The sequence below is a fragment of the Triturus cristatus genome, chromosome 1_2 (genome assembly GCF_964204655.1).
Source record: "Triturus cristatus chromosome 1_2, aTriCri1.1, whole genome shotgun sequence".
Taxonomy (NCBI): Eukaryota; Metazoa; Chordata; class Amphibia; order Caudata; family Salamandridae; genus Triturus; species Triturus cristatus.
In genome coordinates this window covers 628651329-628674985 of record NC_140580.1, presented here as the reverse complement: position 1 = coordinate 628674985, position 23657 = coordinate 628651329, and the positions used below count along the sequence as shown (strand labels likewise).

Below are 23657 nucleotides of genomic sequence, written 5' to 3'. Positions count from 1 at the left end.
TGAGTAAGAATTACATACACATATGTTCTCTTTGATACTGTGTTAGAGCACTATATTGAAATAAGTTGTCCACATGATGCAATATGGTGCTCTATCATGCTTTTTACATGGTTTTAATGACTGTTTTGTTATGGTTTGTAAAGTATGAATGTTATTTATCCAGTGTGTTAGTATGATATGTATTTTCATTTGCTGAATGGGGGATATGGCAGCCAATAAATAAAATGTGTATTATGAAATAATTTTTTTGATATGTTTCTAATCATATAAAACTATTCCTGAATAAATAAATGAATTTAACATTTTGCTATAGTAACAAGTTGTGCTGTTCTGTTATTTGACTTCTTGTTGAGTGGCTAGAGGAGGTAGGTGGGTTGTTCTCATTTCTTTTGTTCAATTTGCGCTAAGAAATAGCTTTAAATTGACCAGAATATTAATAGCAGCGTGAGCAGCCACTTGTGCTTGCTAAATGTGTTCTTGGAGTAGGATTTACCCTCAAATGACTCCTGCATTTAGCACAAGTTTCTTAGCACAAAATACACCTGTGCATCCAGAAAGGACGTAAGGATGAACTTTGCACTAAGAAAAAAGTGCTGATTTCAACAGAACATGAATAGAACACAACGGCATGACCAGTTGCTTGCACTCCCTAAATGTGCTTATGCAGTAGGCTTTTCCCACCAAATTACAGTTAATTAAGTGAGCGAGAGTAGTCACATTATTATTGGTAATTCTGTGTCAAAGAGCAACACAGAATTAACAAAAATACTCTGATTAGTCCGGAGTAATTAACATGACTCCTATGACTACTAAATAGACTCTAATCTTGTGACAAAAATGAAATCAGATTGATACTTTTATGTAGTCTATCTTTATAAAATAGAAGCCACCTGGCTTATTTTGTTTTAAGAATGAGATATTCTGTTCATTATATTGCGAAGCTAATGAAATTGTTCACCATATTATATGTCTATGCCAGGCTTCATTAGATTTTCGGAAAAGGTTTTTACATCCATTCTACCGGGATAGTGGTATAAGAAAGGTGGGAGAGACAATATTGTTTTGTATTATAGGAACCTCAAGAAAATCTGTGGGTTGCATAGTGACATTTTGTAGGTTGTTAAAAAGTAGTTTAGAAAGGTTAACCAATTCTAAATAATTAAAAACACAGGGCCATCTTAACAAATGTAACTCTGAGTGATTATAGTTGCAGATTTCCACACATTCTGGAATTAAACTGTGCTAAAATTACCTTTTAAATTTCTGTTAGCAGGACCAGCCTAACTGTGTTACTTGTATTTCTGATTTCCGACTGATATGGCTCTTGCTAATAATGTATTATTCACATTTTTATTGATAATTTCTCTTATTGAAATTGATTTTTAATCTATACAATAAACATTGCCATACCATAACATACCATGCCACATACTTTTCTATGCACATTTCCACCGTCTCAAAGCAGATGGTGAAATGTGAATGAAACAGGGCCCGATTCATATCACAGCATATGGGAATTGGCCAAGTAATTCAAGAGCACACATGTTATTTCTCAATCTGAGTAAGTGGAGTGACAATACTAGCTGAAATCAGGACCTCCGGGTACAAAGTTACAACCACTAGTTAACAACCATCTGGGAATGAGAGCCTTAAGGATGGAGATTAAGAATCAAAGGTTTCCATTGAAAGCAAACCAGCCAGCAAATGCTGGAAGTTAAACAAATAATGAAATGTGTTATACGTAGCATGAATGTGACTGATCTTAAAGAGCTTTAAAGATCTGAGACCTGGTTAAATCAATGTCTGGCAGCTAAGTATTCAGCACAAATTGATAACTGTAACACAAACAGGCTTAATACAATCTATATGTGTAACCTTACAATTGAAATAATATATAAACCATTTATGTAGCGTAGAACATCCAACAACTACAGTGTTTCTTATGAACAATAAAATTAATATTTGCACTGCCTACTCTCAAGGGAAATGTGCAATGTCTATGTCTAAATGTTGTGGGAGTGTCTCAAGCTCTGTAAACCTGGCCCAAGAAAAATATTGTAATAAAAGAAGCATCTAAATTCAATACCAGTAAATACAAACACATTGTAAGAGACACTCACCCAGGGCAGTACATTACCATCTGTTGAATTGTACCCAGTCAATGGTCACCAAGGAGTACTGGTGAAACCATGTTCTAAAATTGTCCTTCCTTTATCATTGTGAGTTATGCATCAACTGTTTTGTTAAATATGTGGTGTAGATGATTCTGTGTTCCCTGATTTTTCTTAAAACATGGACACACTTGCCCATTATGTTATTCTTATAGAGCATATACTAGACCTCAGGTGTGGTGGCAGAGTGCTTAACAGAAAGGTCCACTTATGCATACTGTTTTTTTAAACTTTGACCCTTGATGAATTCTCAAATGTAACAATTTCTTTGTTGTAGTGATCTCAGATGTGTTGATCTATTTTGACTCTGGGTACTTGGAAACATCTATTCCATTCCACGTGCATCTGCTTTCATGCCTAAACATGGTGAAAGTTTGGCTTACACCAGTTTGAATTTTTAACTTTTAATTGATACTTCAGGAACAAGGAGGAGGAAGTAAATCCATATTCTAGCAGTTCAATGGCCCTTCAGAACATAACTAGAATTCAAGACGTATGTGTGCCAGGGGAGAGACAGAGGATTGGCTTGCTTTTCCACGTGTTAAAGTCAGAACCAATGGCCTCTAGTCACCCTTGTGAGGAAAAGACAGAAGAAAGGTATCTTGGAAGCATGCCTGTTAAGATGAGATTTTAGCTGGAACCCATGGCTGGAGAAAATGATTGAGCCTGTCTCCCACTGCTGGTATAACAGAAAACTCTCTGAACTGTCTGGGAGATTTAGACGTGACAAAGTACAAGTTATCTAGCATCTTAAGAAATTGGAATTCTTGACTGTAACAGAAATAAGGGATAGAGAAGGCGCTGTCCCCCATAGATCTATGGCTTGAGACCTCTTGAAGAGTGCAGGAACTTTTGAATGAATTTGAAAGCACCAGCAAAAAAGGTAATTGACCCAGACTTCCTGGCCCGTGGGGAGCATGAGAGGTTTCTAGTAACTGTTGCTTGTGTGCTTTTGGTGCAAGATTGGCCTCAGGAGAATGCTTTTCATAATGCACATGAACAAACATTGGCTTTTACAACACCTTTTTCCTATGGCCGTTTTATAACATTTTCATCAACAAAATCACTTTTCATGTTCCCTATTCCCAATTTTAAATATTTAATCTTGCTTTAATCATCACAGTTTTCCTATTTTTAATTTAAAACAAATTTGAGTTTGATGTTTGGTTTTCTGATTTGAGATTGTTTGGTGCTGCCTACCTTTCTCAATGTAAACGCCTATTTCTGCCAATGCTAATATGGGTTAAGCTCATGATGAAATTTTGTTTTTACAGAACAAGGCAGTTAAGTTTTAATTTGGTCTGAAAATGACCTATACTTTTTTAGTCAATATTTGTTCTAGTTTCCCTGCCTGTGTTGTGACCATTTTTAAATGGAGTCAACTTGCACAGATAATGGTACTTTGAAGTTGTATTATTAATCCAGGGCTCAATTAGTATTTGTTATGTCTACAAAACAGATGGATCAATTGAGTTTCTAAGAGAATACATTATCTCAAAATTCTTTTAATGATCTGACAGTTTCTGTTGCCAAGAATATTTTTCTATAAAACAGCATACTTCAGATAATTTTGTCTTGTGTTTTTATTTTGATCTTTTATTGAATGCCATACTTCAAAGACGAATGTCTTTTTGGAGGACAAATGCAGTGATCTAGTGATTGACTGCAAATGTTCAGCTTTTCATATCTGGTATTGTTCGCCAAATCACATAATCCTCATTTATGATATTTTCAGGCAAATCTGTTCATATTCAAAGAGGATACCAGAATTTATAAAGTTATCTTCGTGTAGCGCACTTGATTGCTTTCTTGCTACCCCACCATGCAAAATGAGCTACCCTGTTCTCCTTTTTTATGTATGTGCAGTCTACACTGAAGCATGTTTCTTATTGTTTAGAAGAATATGTATGTATTCACCCAAATCATAGTGGGTCAACCTACTCCACCATGCACCAATGACTCTAGAGAGGGAGACGATGGGATGGAATGCGTGCCTGTTTTCAGCTTGTGAAAATCAGGTGGCATTATGTACTGCTTACATTTGAGCATGGCGATCAATTTGGGTGGGATATGGAGTGGTGGCATTTGTAAAGACAATCTGACATCAGATTGAAGCGACTGCTGATTCACTTGATGGTCTAACTAACTGCCCATGTGAGGCGAGAATACAACTAAAGATAGCCTGCATGACACATAAAGCCCTACATAGTAACACCCTACTTAGCAACACCCCCAGCTATTTAGCACAAAAGCTAGAGCGGTCGGGAGGATGCCGACATTCGTGAAGTTCGAGCTCACTACTACTAAAACCTCAATCCTTCCACAAGAAGAGAACTGGGTGCAGAGCTTTCTCAGGTATCGCACCGAAGATTTGGAACACCTTTCCCCCAGATGTACGCAGAATCTCCTCCTTTACCGCCTTCAAAAATGAAGCGAAAATGTTTCTAATTAATAAATTAGCATCCTAAAACTTTAATTCTCTGATGACTATTTGCCACTGATTATATCCAAACATCAATGTCTACCTCTTTTGTATTGTATGCGATTTCCGATTGTATGTATAATTGTGTGATAACAGTGTACTGTAAGGCGCTCTGCTACCTCCGTGGGTCATGTTCGCGCTATATAAAACTTTATAAATAAATAAATAAATGTTTTACAGTGCTATTTTATTTGGTGGCACAATGAGCGCTGAAGCTCACTTGTAGCATGTAATTTACAGGCCCTTGGCACCTGGAGTACTGTATACCAGGGACTTGTAAGTTAATTGCATGTGCCAATTAGATATTTGCCAATGTTACAGTGTTTAAAAGGGAGAGCATAAGCACTTTACCACTGGTTAGCAGGGCCATCAAAAAAATGGGTTCGACAACAGAAGACAAGAATCTGGGGTGACCCTGCAGAACAGCCAAATTCGCACAAGTTCTAAGAAACGTATACATAGGTGAAGCTTTAGGACAATTTCCTTAGTGAAATATCATTTTTGGGAGGTCCCGCGCAATGCATAAACTTCCATGAAAATATCTACTGATTTAATAACTGTAATAACTGTAGGTCAAATAAATCAAATGTGATTTTCAATGCCCTCAAAAGAAGTATCTGGGTGTAATATATTTCAAATATATTTAGAGTAGACCTTGCATTTTACCATCATTATTTAGAAGGCAGGCTAGTAGAATTCCGCTTATTTCCTTTGAACTGTTTAAACCACGATATTCATGCTTTAATTTGTGTGCAAAAGGCATTCCTCAAAATGATGTAAGCTCCACTTACCTATAGGTGTGGTGTACCAACTATCATTCATTACAGATTGTGCACTCACACGTTATTTAAGCATCTCTGCCTGAAGTAACATGCAAATGTTCATGCGATTAACATCAGATGATCAAAAGCAGATGAATAGCCTTATATATTCTAGAGGCTATCTATTTTAAGATGCTTGCAGACACCTTTGTGGAAAGACTTTGTAGTTCACCGCACAATTTAATGCAGGTTTCTCCGAAGAATAGCTATCTACCTGTAAGTAGCTCTCCTGTGGGCAGCCCACCATACTAAATCAGTAGATTTTGCTTTTTTGAATTAATAGATATGCCTCAAATTTAAAAGTGTCTATTCCAGATGGAAATGTGTACATTTTCAGAACTCATAAGCTTGGCTGATGTTTAATGGCTGTTTTTTTCAAAATATATTTAAAGCTGATATTTGAGTGATAAATCATGAGGGTTGGGGATTTTTATTACTTCAATATTACCTTGGTGGCAGTCACTGCAGCCATGGCTGTCAAATATTAACCCTGTGGATTGATAAATGCAATTTCTTAGTATAGCGGGCAATGTTGTCTGATGCACTGAGATAATCACTGCTGGTAATTTGTCACGAGGTGGCTAGTATCGTAATCGTGTCTGACGTAGGCACTATTACCACACTAATATCTGTGGCTCTATATGATTTTCATTGAGCATATGTAGCTTTTATAACAGAAGAGGCAGGAGACCCCTGATTCAATACCTCCAGCCAGGGTTTTGGCATTTTTTTTATATATTTGGCAACTCTGCATGTCAGATGGACACTGATTGATGAACTTGTCTTCATGCAGTCCCCAAAAGATTTTCAATCTTTCCAATAAATTATGTCACTTCGTAATCACAGTGGAAAATCCTGTGCTGTGCGGGCACATATAATCTAATACATAACACTACTAACGCTATATTTCTGCAAGTAGCATTCATAGATTTCACTGAACGATTTTTTGATGCAAAATGTTTTTTTTAAGTGTCTCCCGACTAAAAATGCCTCTGCTTTAATAGAAGTCAATGGTGAAAATGCATTCCTCCAATTATCTTTTCCAAATCTCCCACTTTCCTGTTGTAAATGTTGACATGTATGTCCTATTTACATATCGAGTTGTTTCAGTTCAGTTCCTAAGACACCCACGAAAAGCATGTTAGTAGGAATATAAAGACAAGAGTTTTAATTTTATACATGTTTTGTTATGTCCTGTGGATGATTTTGCCTTAATACATTTGACGGAAATCCTTGGTTGAACACCTAGGGGAAATATTCCAGAACGTCAGCTTTCACAAACGTTCTTTCACCAAATATTCGAGTTCCTAGTCTCCACTCCTTTCTTTTAATGAATTAGTACAGTCTCCACTGTGCAAGACACCACATCAGCCTTCACCCCCGGTTTACCAATTCAGCTAGATTTGCAACAAGACCTGGGTCAAAATATATTCTATAAATATGCTTACAGTACCAGAGTTAATTAGCACTAGATCCAGTCATAAATAAACTGAGGTAAAAAATCATACGCACGCCACAAACTATCATAAAATAGCATTATTAGATATGGAGGTCGAGTGGTGGACTATCCTGTTCTAAAGTTGCCTGATTTATGGAACCAGCATTTGAAAAGCACAGTGAGCTGAAGCCATTTTTCAGTTTCCGGTCATAAGTTGGCCTTTGTGCGCATTGTGGGAAACCAGCAATGTATCTCTTGGTACTAATAATGCTTTTGCTGACCATAGTTTCAGTGCAGGGTCCCCAGACTTAATCAGACCCCCAAGGCACTTGTTGACATTTGTTGATTATTTGTCTACCTTCTTCAAAATGACTTATAAGCTAAATGATCAATATGATGAGAAATGGGGCCCTTTAAGTGTGGACTACCCTAACTCATTATATGCCAGTAATTTAGCAATATTTAACAGATTTAGAAGATTAACGCTGTAAACAATAGACCTATTATTATGCTACTTCTCATTCCACGTTTTCTGTACTCAATTATCTGTTTATTAGAGGCAACGTTATCCATACACCATACTGTAATAGTGGATGGCTTAAAGAGAAACCCCTAAAACATGAGTGTTGGTTTGGACTGTTCATTTTTCATTTGTTAAAAGTATTGCTGCAGACAGGATTTAATTGTACAGTCAGACTTTTTTTGTTGTTATTTGAAAACCTTAAATTGGGCGGAGTGCTGTCATTTGCATACTGGATACTATAATCGACCTATTACTGTTGATTCCAGTTGAACGCCACAATTTCAGTAAACCAAATAAGTGGTGGGAAGCCATAGGCAGCACCAGTAGATTACTTTCACAAAAGGAGTCAGATATCTCAAATGTATGGTAAGGGCATCTAATTTGATCTCCAAGCATTTACCTCCCTGAATGTTTTACCTCAAAGATTGATCACTGTTTGAAATTGCAATACCAGCGCAGCCATTTTGTCACCCATTGACTAGATGTTGCCATGTTAATATAAATTCTGGGGTCAGAGGTAGAAGGCCTTTTGCAGCTGGGCCATTAATTGCAGCTGTGGTGGAAGTGGTATTTCAGTTATGGGCTGCGTGCAGATGGGGGAACCACCTGTACCTTGAGTTGTAATCATTTAACTCTGCAAAACTCAAAAACAATTGGAAATTGTCAGGAGACACCATACTGACTTTAAGTTGTCATTTCTTTTTGTTTTGTTCTCCAGTGGAATTTAATACACTGCTTGCAGCAGCTGGCAGCTTTCAAATTATGCACACACAAGGAGATGATGGATGGAGCCTTGAAACTTTTCAGACACTCACCCCTAGTCACAGATCTGTGTTACATCCATCATCGTTCTTTAGTTTACTTCACCTCCCCAGTTCAGACTCAGCCATATGCAAATCAGTCTTGACCCTGTTCCTCATGGGAACAGTCCAGCCTGAACTGTCAAGCCGGGTCTTCTCTGGACCAGAAACGAGCATCCTGAGACCGGTTTTGGTGAAACACTCCTCATCAGCTGGGCTAGCTTGAATCCAGTGGCAGAGTGAGCAAGAGACCCACGTCCGGGCATACCCTGCCAACTTAGGGCGAACAAAGAAAACATAAGGAGACGATAGACGGAGCACTGAAACTTTTCAGACACGCACCCCCAGTCACAGGTCTGGGTTAAATCCATCATCGTTCTTTAGCTCACTTTGCCGCCCCAGTTCGGACGCAGCCATATGCAAATCAGGCTTGACCCTGTTCCTCATGGGAACAGTCCAGCCCGAACTGCCAAGCCAGGTCTTCCCTGGACCAGAAACAAACATCCTGGGTCCGGTTTTGCGGTAACAAGGGCGAACAAAGAATACACAAGTAGACAGTTGACGGAGCGCTGAAGCTTTTCAGACACTCACCCACAGTCACAGATCTGGGTTAAAACCTTCAGGGAAGCCCTGGCTTTTATGATATATTTGCGTCACATTGAGGCACTATACAATTCAAGACATTAGACCTCAAAAAAGAGACATGCCATGCGTTGGATTCTCATAAAGTGGCCCTTTTCAATAACTGCTGCTTTAAGAAGTCTGTGCCTAAACATGATTTGGTGTGAGTAATTTCTCAGTGACTTTCCATATAGGTATAATATTAATCTGGGGTACCTTATCCCATCTATTACTTATATTGTGGGTTTTGTAGGGCATTCTGTGGGAAAACTTTCATACTGATGATGATGACATCAAGTGCACAGAGTCAAGAAGAGCAGAAGTACATTGGGTCACAAATGAAAGGTTTCAATGAAAGGTAGTATGGGAGAAAGGTACATATATTCTTCCAACAAGGGCAACTTGGATAATGTGGAAGTTGAAATTGTTTACGTAAATTTACCTCATAACAATGCTGAAATCTGCTTTAACGTTAACATAGAAATTCATATCAAAGTAATGGTTAGATTAATGTGCTTTTATTATTGTTTTCCTTACCTTTTGTGAGGAGACTTTCTATCTTTACGCTGATCATAGCTACTGCTTTGATTAATTCCATTTACCTAATTGAATGTTTGCTACTGTAGCTGTAAAGGAACTCGCCTGAGTTTCCAGAACTGCTCTTTATGGGGAGTTCAACCGTTTCATATTTTATAGTCTTTTTATCCAAATTTGACTTGCTCTTTTCCAAAAGAAACCTCTATAGGCTCTCGTTAGGATGGGTTATGTCCTTTAGATTAAGATAGGGACTAAGGGTCAGATGTACAAACCTTTTTGTTGGTCACAAACAGGAAATCGGCCTGTTTGCGACCTCTAAAAACGGTTGTGGTATGTACAAGCCCTATTTTGCGAGTCGGTAACCTATTACTGACTCGTAAAATAGCGTTTGCGAGTCGCTATTTGGAAGGGGCATGCCAAGGATGTCCCTTCCTAACAGCGAGTCACACTGGTATGTACGATTGTTTTGCGACCGCACATGTGGTCGCTAAGCAATTGCAGTAACCACCTACTTCAAGTAGGTCGTAAGCCAGTTGCTTCCCCTTTTAGAATGTATGGAAATAATTTTTGGGAGCAGGCAGTGGTCTCATGGATCTCTGCCGGCCCTTAAAAAGAGAATATTTTTCATTTATTTCTTTTAAACGCATACCATTTTCCTTTAAGGAAAAAGTGCTGCATTTGGAGAAACAAAGTTGCTTTATTTAAAACGCAAACACAAACATTCCTGTGATATGTGAGATTCCTAAGGGTTGGCAAATTACGACATACCTGATTAATATTAATAAGGTAAGTATTTAGCGACCCTATTAGGAATCGCAAACAGTGTCTGAGATACTGTTGTACTTTCTATTTTGCGAGTCGCAAATAGTGAGTCTCAAAACATGAGAATTTGCGACTCACAAAATGGAATGGTCGTACAGCTGACCCTAATTCCTTTATGGAACACAGTGTTATTTTTATGCTTGTTTTAACCACATTTTCTCAATATTTCTGTAAACAGATTTATTAGACTAATCTGAATAAAAAACAAATATACAGACTAATCTCTTAAAGCGAAAATAAACTTTTTAAATTTTAGTAAACCACTCATCATTGACTGAAAACTAAATGCTGTAAGACAATGGTAATTTTAGAGATGTGTTTGGGCAGTGCTCCAATCTAATACGTTGGAAAAGAATAATCCACTTGAAGAGGCGTGGAAATTGGAGGTTCACTTAGTAAGTTTAAAGTGGAGCTACTTATACAATTTCGACACTCACAATAAGATAACAAAGATCCAATTCTTGCACAAGGTTAAAGCCTTGACTTTGCTGATGAAAACTTATAGAACGACTATTTTTATTGAAAGTGTTTAGCATATGTATATTTCTGTCTTTCTTACACTCTCCTAAAGCTCTATTTTTATCGAAGAAAAATGTAAATGAGTTTCATGGAAGTGTATGCTGAAAGTTTTTTAAGGATTCATTAACTTAAAAAACACCAACTCTTCCCCAGTTTATATGGGAAAGGTAAGTGCCTGCAGCAATCTCCCACGCCTTCATCCTGTTTCCTCTACAAACTAATGAGGGAGGATACAGCAAACTGAACTGTATTTATAGAATTCATTTCTGAAATGAGAGCTTTTAAACTGACAGTTAAGTCCTTTTTCCATCTATAGTTCTGTGACATTGCAAGAGCAAATAAGGGTATGAATAATATTTTTTCAAACATTCCAAAAAGTGTGCTAAATATTCTGTGTTTTGTTAAGCATTTGCAAATGTTTGCTCACTTGTGAATTTCAGCACTACACAGAATATGAATGAAACTGGTCACATGATCATAATTTGTTTGCAATCTATATACTTTTCTGCAATCGATTCATAGAGATGAAAGTCAAAGAATGTTTGAAATTACATCATTTATTAATTTTAACATGTTTCATACATTACAATTTTTCTATTTCAAATTTTCGTTACTCCATCTCAAATTACGACGTCTATAACTTTCTTTACTGATAAAAATCAGTTATGATTTTTCTCCCCTCACCCGTCACTCCACTCCCCCTCCTCAACCTCAATTCATCCTTATGTATGAGCTACAAAACTGAACAAAACATCTCCCTTTGCCGAGTGAAGTATTGTTGTCTTTGCCTTGCCCACTTTCATGATATACATTAAAGGTTCTTTTTGTTAAAGAGACTCTTGTCCCAGGAGCCTGCAGGGATGAGGAGGAAGCCCCATGCAGCCCATTCAGCTGCTGCCAATCTGCCCTTACTGCTACCGCTATAAAGCACCACACTAGGTCCCGCAGCACGGGAAGTTGCTAAAGGAACTTGGTGTCCCAGGGGCCTGCAGGGGCAAGAGGAGGCTCCATACAGCCTTGCCAGCTGCTGCTAATCTGCCCTTGCTGCTAGTGCTATAAAGCGCCACAGCAGGCCCAGCAGTGTGGGATGTGCGGGGCAGGACGGCCCCATCCTGCGCCCGCCAGCGCCAGGAAGAGCCAGGGCGAAGTCACCCCTTTTGGTCTGCACCCGATCACTGCCTGTCAATAGGTGCCGCAATAATTTGGCAGCCTCTAATTAGTCAAAGATGCATTGTACACGGGGAGCCTGATAAGCCCTTGGCAACCAAGGTACTGCTTTTTAAGCTCCACATCCGCTCCTGACCTATCCCGCTGAAGTGTTTAAAGACTTGTCTTGCTTTTTTACCAGTTCCTTGAGACTTACCAACTGACTTTTTGGGGTGTTCTCTGTCATTTTATTAAGCCAGCTTGTTGTTCACAAGAGGGGATTTCTACATTGCCATGTAGCCGGTAAACAGTAATGTTAGTTTTCCTCATCAGTTGTCTATAGGGCTCTTAAGATTGTGATACTGTGATAGGGAAAAGAAAGTGCTTGGATAAATTGCCAGTTACAGTGGATTCAGCTCCCGGCCTAGACGGGTCTGAAGGGTGTAAGGTGTTGGAAGCCATAGGATCACTATAAAGAGTTTGGAAATGTTTGACCCATTCTTGGGGAGATATGTTAAATTCAGGCCTCATTTTGGCACAATGCGAGATTATATGCCGAAAGGCTGCCTGGTTCCTAGACTGAGCAGCCGCCAAAACATCGTTCCAAGTGGCTGTATCCCATGAAATCTGAGTATGCTTTAGAGCTAGTTTATAAAATGCTATAGCAAACTGGATGTCTTGGGGTGTACCAGTTTCAGGATCGGCTCCAAGATATCTTACTACTAATGAAGCAGTGGGTTTCTTTGCTGTAGCAGAAACTTATTCTGCAATATGTTCCCAAAAGTCTGGCAAGGTACCAGGGCTGGATAGAATCTCGATTAATTTATTTACCCCAGAACCAGTTATTTTGTCCCCTTATTTTGACCACTTGCTAATGCTTTAATGGTGGGTGCTGAAATTCCCGATACCTGAAAAGGTGCTGAGATCATTCCCATCTTGAAAAAAGGTCCCAAATATGATCTCGCACATTATCAGCCCATAAGCCTTATTGACTCTAGTCAGAAAATATTCAGCAAGATGGTCTTGGATCACCTGCTCATCTGGATTGACTACAATAAGATTCTGTTGCAGTTCCAGGCTGGATTCTGTTCCAAAACCAGTATTGTTGACCAGATTTTTAGGTTCCAACTTATTAGGTGGAAAGAGGTTGATTTAAGCAGAGGTAGCCTATATATTGGCTTTGTTGACCTCAAGGAGGCATTTGACATGGTCCCCAGAAACCAACTCTGGTGTACCATTAACAAATGGGGTTACCTGGCCCCTTTACGATATTGTAGTAAAGTTTAATTGTGACAACTTTGCCCAAATTCATTGGGGGGGGGGGGGCACATGGAGAGACCATTGACCTCTTGAAGGTCAACAGGGTAGTCAGGCAAGGTTATGCACTTGCCCCTATACAGTTTCTCCTCTTCATCCACAGCTGCATCAACTTCCTCATGGACTGTGACAATGACTCGGGGGCACTACAATCCCAGCATTATTGTTCTCAGATGACACACTGTTGATTTTGTAAACCCCTAAAGGTATTGAGTCTATCCTCCTGAGGTTCAATCTATTTTGTTCCAGCTCTGGCCTAGCCATCAATGTCAATAAGACAAATTGTATGGCAATACACCCACATAGAGGGTTCGGAGGGGTTATAAGTTTGGAAGGGTGGGAGTTGAAAAGAGTCCCTTACTTTGATTACTTTGGTATCCGACTCTAAAGTACTAACTACTGGGCCACCCAAGTCTTGAAAAGCACATTCACGTTAAATCATAGTGTGGATACTATTCTAAGATTTGCCAGTAAAACTTCTTTTCATTCTGTCTCTCGAGTCTCAGAAGATGGGAGAGCAAAAGCTGTAGCAGCAGATGTCTAAGTTGCAGACATTTGGGGTCACTGCAAAATAGTTGCTTTGGGGGTAGCCAAAAACAAGTTTCTGAGGGCGGCGCTTAAATTGCCTGAAAGTTCTCCTCTGATCTTCAAGTGTGATTAAGGCATCTGGTCCATTTCCTTCTTAGTACGTCTCAGACCTATTCTGTATTGGTTGCAAATTTGGTCTATCCCTGAGCTGTCACATTACAGAGAGGGTCTGAAAGACATACTGAAAAGACAACATAGGGGGTCAATTCTACCATGGTTGGATCATATCAAGCAGACTCTTTATTTCCTTGGCCTGTCTGAGTATTAGCTACGTCCTTCTCCTGTCACCTCATTATCTGCCAAAAAGTTAAAACACCACTATTGTGAGTGGGAGGAGATTAAGTTGCTGAGCCACCAAGAATCAGGATGTTTTTACTGATTGTTTCTTAGAGTTAGGCTCTTTTCTACTTTTGAGGATTTTATGGATGAAATTGATTCGCCATTTACTAAATCCCTTTATATATGGCTTAGACTGGGTACTCTCCCCCTGGCCCCATTTACAAAAATATGGAGGGGTCACCTAGGAGGTAGCAAACTCTGTCCAGTATGCAAAGGGGTTTGATGAAACTGATGATCACTTGCTGTTTTTTTGCCCCATGTATTCTAAGTAGGCATGGGCAGAGTTTGTGGATTCGTGCTACATAGACCTCTGTACTGGAAAAGCATTGCAGCGCTTCATGGAGTTCTACGAGGGGAGAAGTCCGGTACTTTGCATGGTTTGCGCGGATTTTTAGTGCCAAGAGTTTCTCCTGCACTGTAAAACCAGGACAGGCGGCATTATGCGGAGCACCAGGGGACGCTGCTTCTTTCTGCCACTTGCATAGATATTCTTTTTGAGGACCAACTTCCTCAGTGCGGCTGGCAGCTTTCTCAACTCGAGTGGTAGTGACATGCCGCTACCACCCATATTAAGAAATCTCACCGGAAGGTGGTCTAGCGCGTGGTTCTCTCGCTCACCAAATTAAGGTTGGTGAGCCAAGCGAGTGGAAACACTCTGCTCCACGTGGCTTGGCTGAGTTTTTCGTAGCTCTGCGCCAAGTGGGCAAAACTCAGTGAACTCCGCCAGTGCAGCAGAATTCTACACCCACCCCTAATTCCAAGCGGCGTAGGTGTTGGATCGCCCCTTTTGTGTTGTCTACTAGGAGTTTACCAGTACAAAGTTGTTTGAGGAATTTGTAGGCGCAATACCGCCCCCTTTGTTGACTTTTTTTAATGCAAAATTTCTAGAGAGCATCTGGCCAATCCGGTGGCTTGGGCATGTTTTACTTCTTCCCACAATGAGGTGTGATTGATTTTCAGACTGTGTACTAACATCAAGTGGCATTCTGAAGAATGTATTTTGACTAATTTTATTAATATTTTCATAGGTGATTTTTATATATTTATACATGCTGTTATGTACTTTTTGTGATATTTATTAATGTTATGTTTACATTTGATGTTAAGTATTGTATAATAGACCTGTGACTTTTATGAGGCTATGACCGAAATGAAGTATTTAGAGAAAAGAAGAGGTTCTTGTTCATCATGAAGTTAGCTCAGTATTCTTTGACATATTTCGAACAGCTAAAACCAACACCTCCTTTTTGAACAATATAATTAAATGAATATGTTACGTTCTTTAGTTAAAATATTACAAAAGATAGTAAAGCAAAGGTTATTGTACTAGGGTTGATTCGAATATGCTGGAGGACACTGGAGTCTCTGAAGTAAGTCACTTTGCTGAAAATGGCAGGATAAATTGATAATACGTTTATACATCCCAATCACTCTGTTGTCTAAGGTGAGCACTTTATTTATATTTCCACTCACTCCTCTGGCGCTGGCTTTAACTGTGTGACAGTTGCATTAGCAGTTGTGACTGTGGTCAGGGGAGTAGCTTGGTCAATAACATGGGGGGTGAGCTTCAGATTGCCCAACAATCACGCTGGTCAGAATACATGAACAGCAGCAGAGCTGGAGGGGCCCTTATAGAGCAGTAGGAAGGGAGCAGAGTGTGGATAATGAGGGGTACTTATACCTCAACATTTTGTAAAATAACCAGTTTTTTTAGACCTTTAAAACAGACAAGAGTGTGTGTGTTTTTATTTGCATGTGTATATGCACAGACACCTTACCAAATCTGATTTAAAGCACCCGCACCCAACTATTTACTACAGAATACAATTATTAAGGGGGTGTATAACCACCCCCTGAAGCTACGCCCCTGACTGTGGTCCAGATACGGAGGGAACTAAAGGAAGGCTGTGAAATGCATGGAAAGCTGCTGGGATGTTGCACACTTTTTGTGGTTCCTGGTAAACGGAGATATAGATTCTGCCTTACTCCTCCATCCCACAGTATCTGCTGCGCAAGATGAAGCTGCTATTCTTTGGCAACATCAGCCGTAGAAGGGGGACTATACTAGAAAAGGATGTAGTACACCCTTTGGATTTTCCTGAAAAGGACAAGCAGTTATCTCCTTAGCTTCCCTGGTGGATGCTATCAGTGCATAATATCTTCAGTGGGGGCTTGGGAATGCTGACATTTGTGCACCTGCTCCAACTATAAACAGTGAAAGCAGGTTCTAAAGGACAGAGGAGGCACGCACAAGGCCTTATTCACAAAGGTAAGCTTACACTTTTTTGCAAGTTTAATATTCACAAATAAATAATTTGACAGTAACTTTACGACTGTGGGGAGTTCACAGTTGGACTGAGAACTTTGCACTTAAAAGTATAGGACGGGAGTCTCCACATTCGTAAATTTACTGTTAAATTGTTTGTTTGTGGATACCAAAAAAGAGTGAACTTATATTAAAGTGTAAGTTTACCTTTGTGACTCAAGCCCACAGTATGCACATGGGCATCCTGGAGTAGCTAGTAAGATCAGGGGCCAATGTTTTTTGGCACCAGTCTGGGAAGGAAAGGTGAGATGGTCTTTTAAGTTGAGTGCAATCTGATATCAGTTGATCTTTTTGCCTTTTTGGTAGCACTAAATAGATTTTGGAAGAAGTACGTTCTATGGGTATTAGTCAAATGCACAGTAACATAATAAATAAAAACACATATGGTTTCTCAAGTTCTTTCTAGTAAACTTTAAGCTTAAAAAAATAAATACAAATAAAAAATAAATAACTCTATCCTTTAAGTGAATATTCATTGCATTAATTTCACTAGATATAAAAACTTCCCTCAGGCCCTTTTTCTGACTGGTCCAAGTCTCGAGAAAAGTTCATCACATGGTAGGACAGTTCCGCAAAAGGAGGTTTAGCAGATAATGGTAATAAATTACCTTATTTTAATATAGCACTGCATTGCCCACTTCTGTCATTTCTAAATGTTCTAAATAACTAATGTTACAGTAACTTCATTTATGGCTTAATTTACTGACCTCAAAATGATGAAAGGCTGAGGCTACCGTACAGGATTCAAACCTGTAACCTCAGAAAATTGCATTGTGGTAGCAGTGAAACTTCAACCCTCTGAATCATCACATTTTTGAAGGCGTGTGTCCAGCTCAGCCCTTCATTTGGTTGACTCTTCCTCAGAGTAACTAGAGATATTTTAGGACATGAAACTAAAAGAAACCAGCAAAGCAGCCTGCCTCAATTTCTCTTACTGTCTTTCTACTTGAATCTTATTTCTCAGCTCTCTCTTTCTGACCCTTTTATAATCTGACACCTCTTCTTTCTCTCCCCAACTTTACTTCTTGTCACTTAGCCACTCCTTTCTCTCTTGGGTCTCTCTCCATTCCTTTCCACCACATTTCCTTTCTCCCTTATCTCTCCTCATCTTGCTATTCTATCCCATTGTCCTTGCCTCTCCCATTTTTCGCCCCTCTTTTGTCCATTTCTGTGCTTTTGCATTTGTTTCTTTTCCTTTCTCCTATCTCTGCGACCTATCTTCATGCTACGTTTACATTTAGATTCTTCCACTCTTTCCTTTCAATTGTTCTCCCAAAACCATAGCTCATCTCACCTGTTTTTCATTTGCAAATTGCACATTTCTCCATTTCTTCTTGATTATTTTTGCCTCACACTTTCTTCATATTTCTACAGGCCATATTGATTCCCCTACTCTCCTTCGTCCTTTTCACTACTGTCACAGCTGCTCTCACCTCATGTCCTTTCTTCCTTTCTGTACTTTCCTCTTCTCATCCCCTGACTTTGCCCTGTGTTAGATTTGGATTTTTAAGCGGGTTCACCCTCGGACCTTTTGGTTTTTGGTCTCCTGTTTTTGACCTTGGTTTTAGCACTCTGTGCACTTTACCACTGCTATTCAGTTGTAAAGTGCATAAACTCTCCATGTAAATTGGGTTTATGGATTGGTGTTTCCATAATTGACTTATTTGATTTACTACTAAGTCCCTAGTACAGTGCACTGTGTGTGCCTGGGGCCTGGAAATCAAATGCTGCTAGTGGGCCTGCAGTACTGATTGTGCCATCCACACATGCAGCCTTTCAAATGTGTCTCAGAGCTGCCACTGCAGTGTCTGCACGCAGTTTTTACTGCCATGTCAACCTGGCAAGTGCACCCACTTGCTTGGCCCAAACATTCTGTTTTATTACATGTAAGGCACCCCTCAGGTAGTCCCAAGGTATCCCAATGGGCAGGGTGTAGTGTATGTGAAAGGTAGGACATGTACTGGTGTGTTTTACATGTCCTGAAAATGAAAGACAGTGTATTTCATTTTTCACTATTGCAAGGACATCTGTCCCATAGGCTGATGTGGGAGTTACTTTGTAACATCTTACAAACATAACTTTCCATTGGGACAAGATCGATAAATGGAGTTTAGGCTTCCAGAACTATGAATTTTAAAATACCTCTTTTAGTAAAGATGATTTTGATATTGTGTGTTTGAAAATATCACTTTTAGAAAGTGGGCATTTTCCTGTCTAAATATCTATGTGCCTTTGCCTGTTGTGTATTCACAGTGTGGGTTTTAGACTGACAGGGGCTGGTTTGTGCATTCGCACTTGACAGAAACCAGGGGGGTTGAGGTGTGTCCTGCCTTTGCTGGGTGACTCATAGCCAGCTGCATTTAGAGTAGTGGGAGGAGTTGTTGCCTGCACCTGAATGGACTGTGCCTGTCTTCCACAATGCTGTCTCCACCCCCTGGAGTGAGCCTGGCCTGAGCCATGTAGAACTTGATTATGTATGCCAGTGGAACTTTGTGTGTGCCAGCTTCAAAGGGAAACGTGGTATAAATATTGGGGCCCTGACCCCAAAACATTAGTTTACTGCTGGACTAAGGAACGTGGCAGGAAGAAGAGCTAGAAGAGCAGTGAGGGGAGGCTACCACTTTACTGTGTGCTTTGGTGGGTTGGCCTGCTCTTGCTACTTCTGTCTTGGGCAGGGAAAGGACTGGACTGCACGTTTTGCATTCTAACTCTCTCCAAGGGCTTGACATAGAGTTTGCCTCCTATTGGAAGTCTCAGGGAAATCAAAGACTTCAACTTCTTCTGGGTACTGGCTTCTGGAAGTGGATGTTTCAGCTGCCACAGATGAAAAAGTTAACCAGACGCCATCAACGATGCTGCTGCTGGTACCGTGATCTGAAGGCACTGCAGAGGGCACCTCCACACTTCACCCTGCAACCCTGGTCACACCGATGCTGCCACCCGATGCCGCCACGGAGCCACTGCTTGCACCGTGACCTGTGGGCACCACACTCCACACCACCTCGCTTCACCCCGCCGTCTTGGTATCCCGACGACAGTGTGATGCCCTCACCAACTCCACTGCCTGCACCGTGATTTGTGGACACCGCTCGTGGAGAACACGGAGCACCACCCTGCTTTGCACCGCAGCCCTGGTCTCACCGACAGCGCAGCTCCAAGCTGACATCAATGCTGCTACCTGCACCGTGATTTGGGGGCACAGTCATAAGTTACAGGATGCACTGCCCCTTCCCACACAGCAGCCTTGACCCACCGATGCCAGTGCCATTGACTACAGCTCATCAACTAATGCTGCTGCTTGCATCACGACCTGTGGGCCCCACAAGACCCATTGCCCCATCTCTCATTGCAACCTTGTGTCTACCGACCACAGCGCTTCAGCAATGACACTGCCGCTGCCTGCACCATGACCTGTAAGCACCGCAATGAGCACCGTCTCAATTTGCACTGCAGCCCTGGTCTCACTGACGCCACTGGACGACCTCTCACTGAGCCTCTGCCTACACTGCGACCTGAAGGCACCGCACGTCGCACTGCTCCTCTTCACACTGCAGACCTAACGCTGGTGCTCCTGACTTCAAACTCACGGAGTTCGACCTTGTGACTTCAAAGGCCCCACAACTCCTGCACCGACCTCTGGAACCCATGACTGCCGACGCCGCTCCTCCGGAGATCACCGCACGGTCTGACAAAATGGATCTCCAAAGGTACTGTTTTATGAGTCTCCCCAATACCGTAGCTGGCCAGCGACACTGCGACCAGCCGGAACTGTTGGATTTGTTTGTTCACAATACTGTGATAGCCCCGGACGGAGCTATCCACTTCAAGGAAGAGTATTTAAGGAGCTATCCACTTCAAGGAAGAGTATTTAAAGGCTAATTTTGCTTTATTGATATTTGGATCACTGTATAGTAGATTTTAATTGTTCTTGTCTTGTTTTACAAAGATAAATATAGATTGTTTTTCTAAAACTGGTGTGGTGTCCTTTCGTAGTGTTTTCACTGTATAACTCTTTGTTATATGCAAATGCTTTACACATTGCCTCTGAAATAAGCCTAAATGCTCATGCCAAGCTACCAAGGGGGTGAGCAGCGGTTATTTTAGACATGTAATTCCCTTTTCCTGACTAGAGTGGTGGGTTCTACCTGGCTTAGGTGCATACTCTAGCCAACCAGAAAACCCATTTCTAACACCCTGTCATCCAACTTTCACTCTTTTTTCCTCTCCATTAAGTTGACAGATATTAGGCTCCTCCTGTGGGAAAGAGAATCCGGCCTGTTAATGAAAGGACAGTGAGGATGGGAAAGGGTCAGTTGCATATTAGTCAAAGCATTACATTACACAAGGCTTGTGGATGACTCTAGCTGTACAGTTAAAATATTAGCAGGTCTAAAGGAGCTTCTGAGGTGTTTGAGAGGGAGGAGTTGTGATGTGTGTGCCAGGGGAGTTAGTTCTGTTTGTGCAGCTGGACCGTACCTTCACTGGAAGCGATAGTGCCAATATTTCAAACAATACAAAAAGTAAAATAAATATATTTACAAATTCCAAATATGATTACATTTTGTTGATGCTTACGTAGAATTTTCACAAAAAACATCTCATTTTCTGAAATATTCCAGTGTTAGCAATGCATTTTGTGGAAATGAAAAGCCAAAAACCTGTTCATAAAAGCCGAATTTGAATCTAATGAATTTATTATGCATCGAAGTCATCTTCACATTAAGTTCCATGAGATTTTTAATATTTCTTTCCATTACTCTTTCAACAGGCCGTGGAAACCAACCTTGCTTCAAAAGACAGCCATTGGGTATATGTGAATGAGGTAAGAGGCAGCAGAACGTATTTAAGTATTTATGTAATGTAGATGATAATATATATATATATATATATATATATATATATATATATATATAAAAAATATTATTTGAATTGACTAGAACACTTTTGAATTTGTACTGTTGCACAATATTGAAATATTATTTGCTATCAATTAATTATAAGAAAAACAATTCGAAGTGAAAAAAATGTTCACCCAAGGTCTGCTGTGTGCCAAATGCCTCCTGAAAAACAGAATATATTATCCAACACACAGCTGAGTCCACTGAAAACTTTAATGAAGAACCGACAACCACAGAACCAATGTTATGCCCATCCCTGCATGACAAGCATTGCATTATAGTATTTGACACATCCTAACAACTGCATTACAAATGTATGCGCATTTAAATTTTCAAATCCAAATATAAGAGGACATGAGAACAGCACAGAAGAACGACCTATGTACCTATGTAGGAGGTGCTTCCTATTTCAACTACTCTAGAGGAGAGGTGACTATCATAAGACAAGGAATAACTTATCGTCATATTGCCCCAGGACTGATCCGGAGGACAGACATAGTAATACAGAGGGAACATCGACAGCACACACGTCACAATATGAAACTTATTTGGTACAAATATAGACTGCCGTTCCATCACCAAGTGAGTCTGGTCGACCTCCATAATACTTGCTTCTGCAAGACCATATGGAGTGGAGACTTTAACACTGATTTAAAGTCAGGAATAGAGGTACATGATGTGCCCTCCAAAACCCAGAACCCTGCAGCTAAAGCATTCATCATATGAAATCATGGATCAAGATTTACTATTCAACCTGTGGCAGTATAAGAACCCATTAGTTGTAGGAAGTCACTTACAACTCATCAATACACGCAGTCTTCTCCAGGCTTGATATTTGAGTGAGAGCTGGTGCACAAGATGTGGTGCATATGGCAAGTAAAGCATCAGATCTCTTCGTCGTTATGTTGTACATGGTCTTGCTAGGATTGACGCCACAGTTGTGGAGTTGGTGCTTCCCACCCACTGCTGGATGCAGCATTTAGGAGCCCATTAAGACTCCTATCATAAAATATACTGAGACAAATTCTTGATGAATGGACAGTGTGGGAGTGCTGTGGGGGCATTTGGAGTTTTGTAATTAGAGAGGCATGTACATCTAAGCAAGCTGGCCTCCCTAATTCTATGCAAGAACATCTTATATAATTACAGGCACAATTGAAAGGGCATGGACAACCTATAGTGCACATGGTGATCCCAAGATGCTTGCAGAGTTTAACTCAATGATGTAAATATATAGTGAGATAGCAGAAATTGAAGTGAAATGCTGCGTCAAAGGTGTGGCGGTGAGGACATGTGGGGAGAGGATTCTTTAAACAGCACATTGGCTGCCTTCCTTAAGCATCCCAGGGCTGCAGCTGCTGTCAATGAAATGGAATGGTATACATCAGAAAATGTATAGAATGCTGTTGAGATCCTAAAGTTGTTCTGTTCAAAACGGGGCACCTTATACACAACACCACTGATGTCAGACAAAACATTATGCTTTAATAGAATAGCAAGGAATTGGCTGGAAAGCACACACAGGGGAATTCTCTTGACCCCTATTTCAGTGTAGGAATTCCATGCTGCGATCAAAGGACATGAGAAGTGGTAAAGCCACTGAAAGTGATGGGCTCACCACAAAAGTTTATTGAAAAATAGGCTAACTTGAGATGTATGAATAACCCAGGCGACTGAGGGCCATAGCCCTCACATTGCAAAAGGCCTGAATTATCCCAGTAGTGCTAGCTAATCATCCTCCAAAAACAGTGAAGCAGATCATCCCATGAAAATTGATTACGTTAACAGAAGCCATTCAGCTGCAAAATAAATGTGAACTATTGCAAATGACCATCTTGTGTGTGGAAGTTTCCCCCATTGTTGCCTTCTGTTACTGAACCTGTTTTTTTGGCCATAGGACTCTGCACACTTTACTCCAGCTAAGAAGTGAGAAAGTGTTGTGCTGTCCCTTTAAACATGGCAACATTAACATATTCCAAAATAGTACACCTGATATACTTATGCATCCCTAGTATTTGGTTCTATATGTACCCAGGACCTGTAAATTCTATGCTATTAGTTGGCTGTGGCACTCATAGTGCTACCCACTAAAGTGGCACTATACAACATGTTTCTAAGGCAGCTAGACAATTTAAAAATGTCATTTGACCTGGCAAAATACATATTTTGCCAGGCCTAAATCCTGCTTTTTAATACTTATAAGTCAACCCTAAGGAAGGCCCTAATCATTCACAGGGCAGGGTAAAAAGTAAGACATATATATTACATGTCCTGGCAGTGGAAAACCTTCATAGTCATTTTTCATTGTG

The 23657-nt window shown here is 40.3% G+C and overlaps 1 protein-coding gene across 3 annotated transcripts in view; it reads left to right on the top strand.

The window, feature by feature from the left end:
• GRID1 (glutamate ionotropic receptor delta type subunit 1) overlaps positions 1-23657 on the top strand; it is a 2258979-nt gene that overhangs the window by 1415237 nt on the left and 820085 nt on the right. For all 3 annotated transcript variants that reach the window (XM_085615050.1, XM_085615049.1, XM_085615053.1), the window contains exon 5: positions 21219-21272. In XM_085615050.1, the coding sequence (XP_085471176.1) occupies positions 21219-21272 (54 nt within the window). The remainder of the gene's footprint in view (positions 1-21218; positions 21273-23657) is intronic.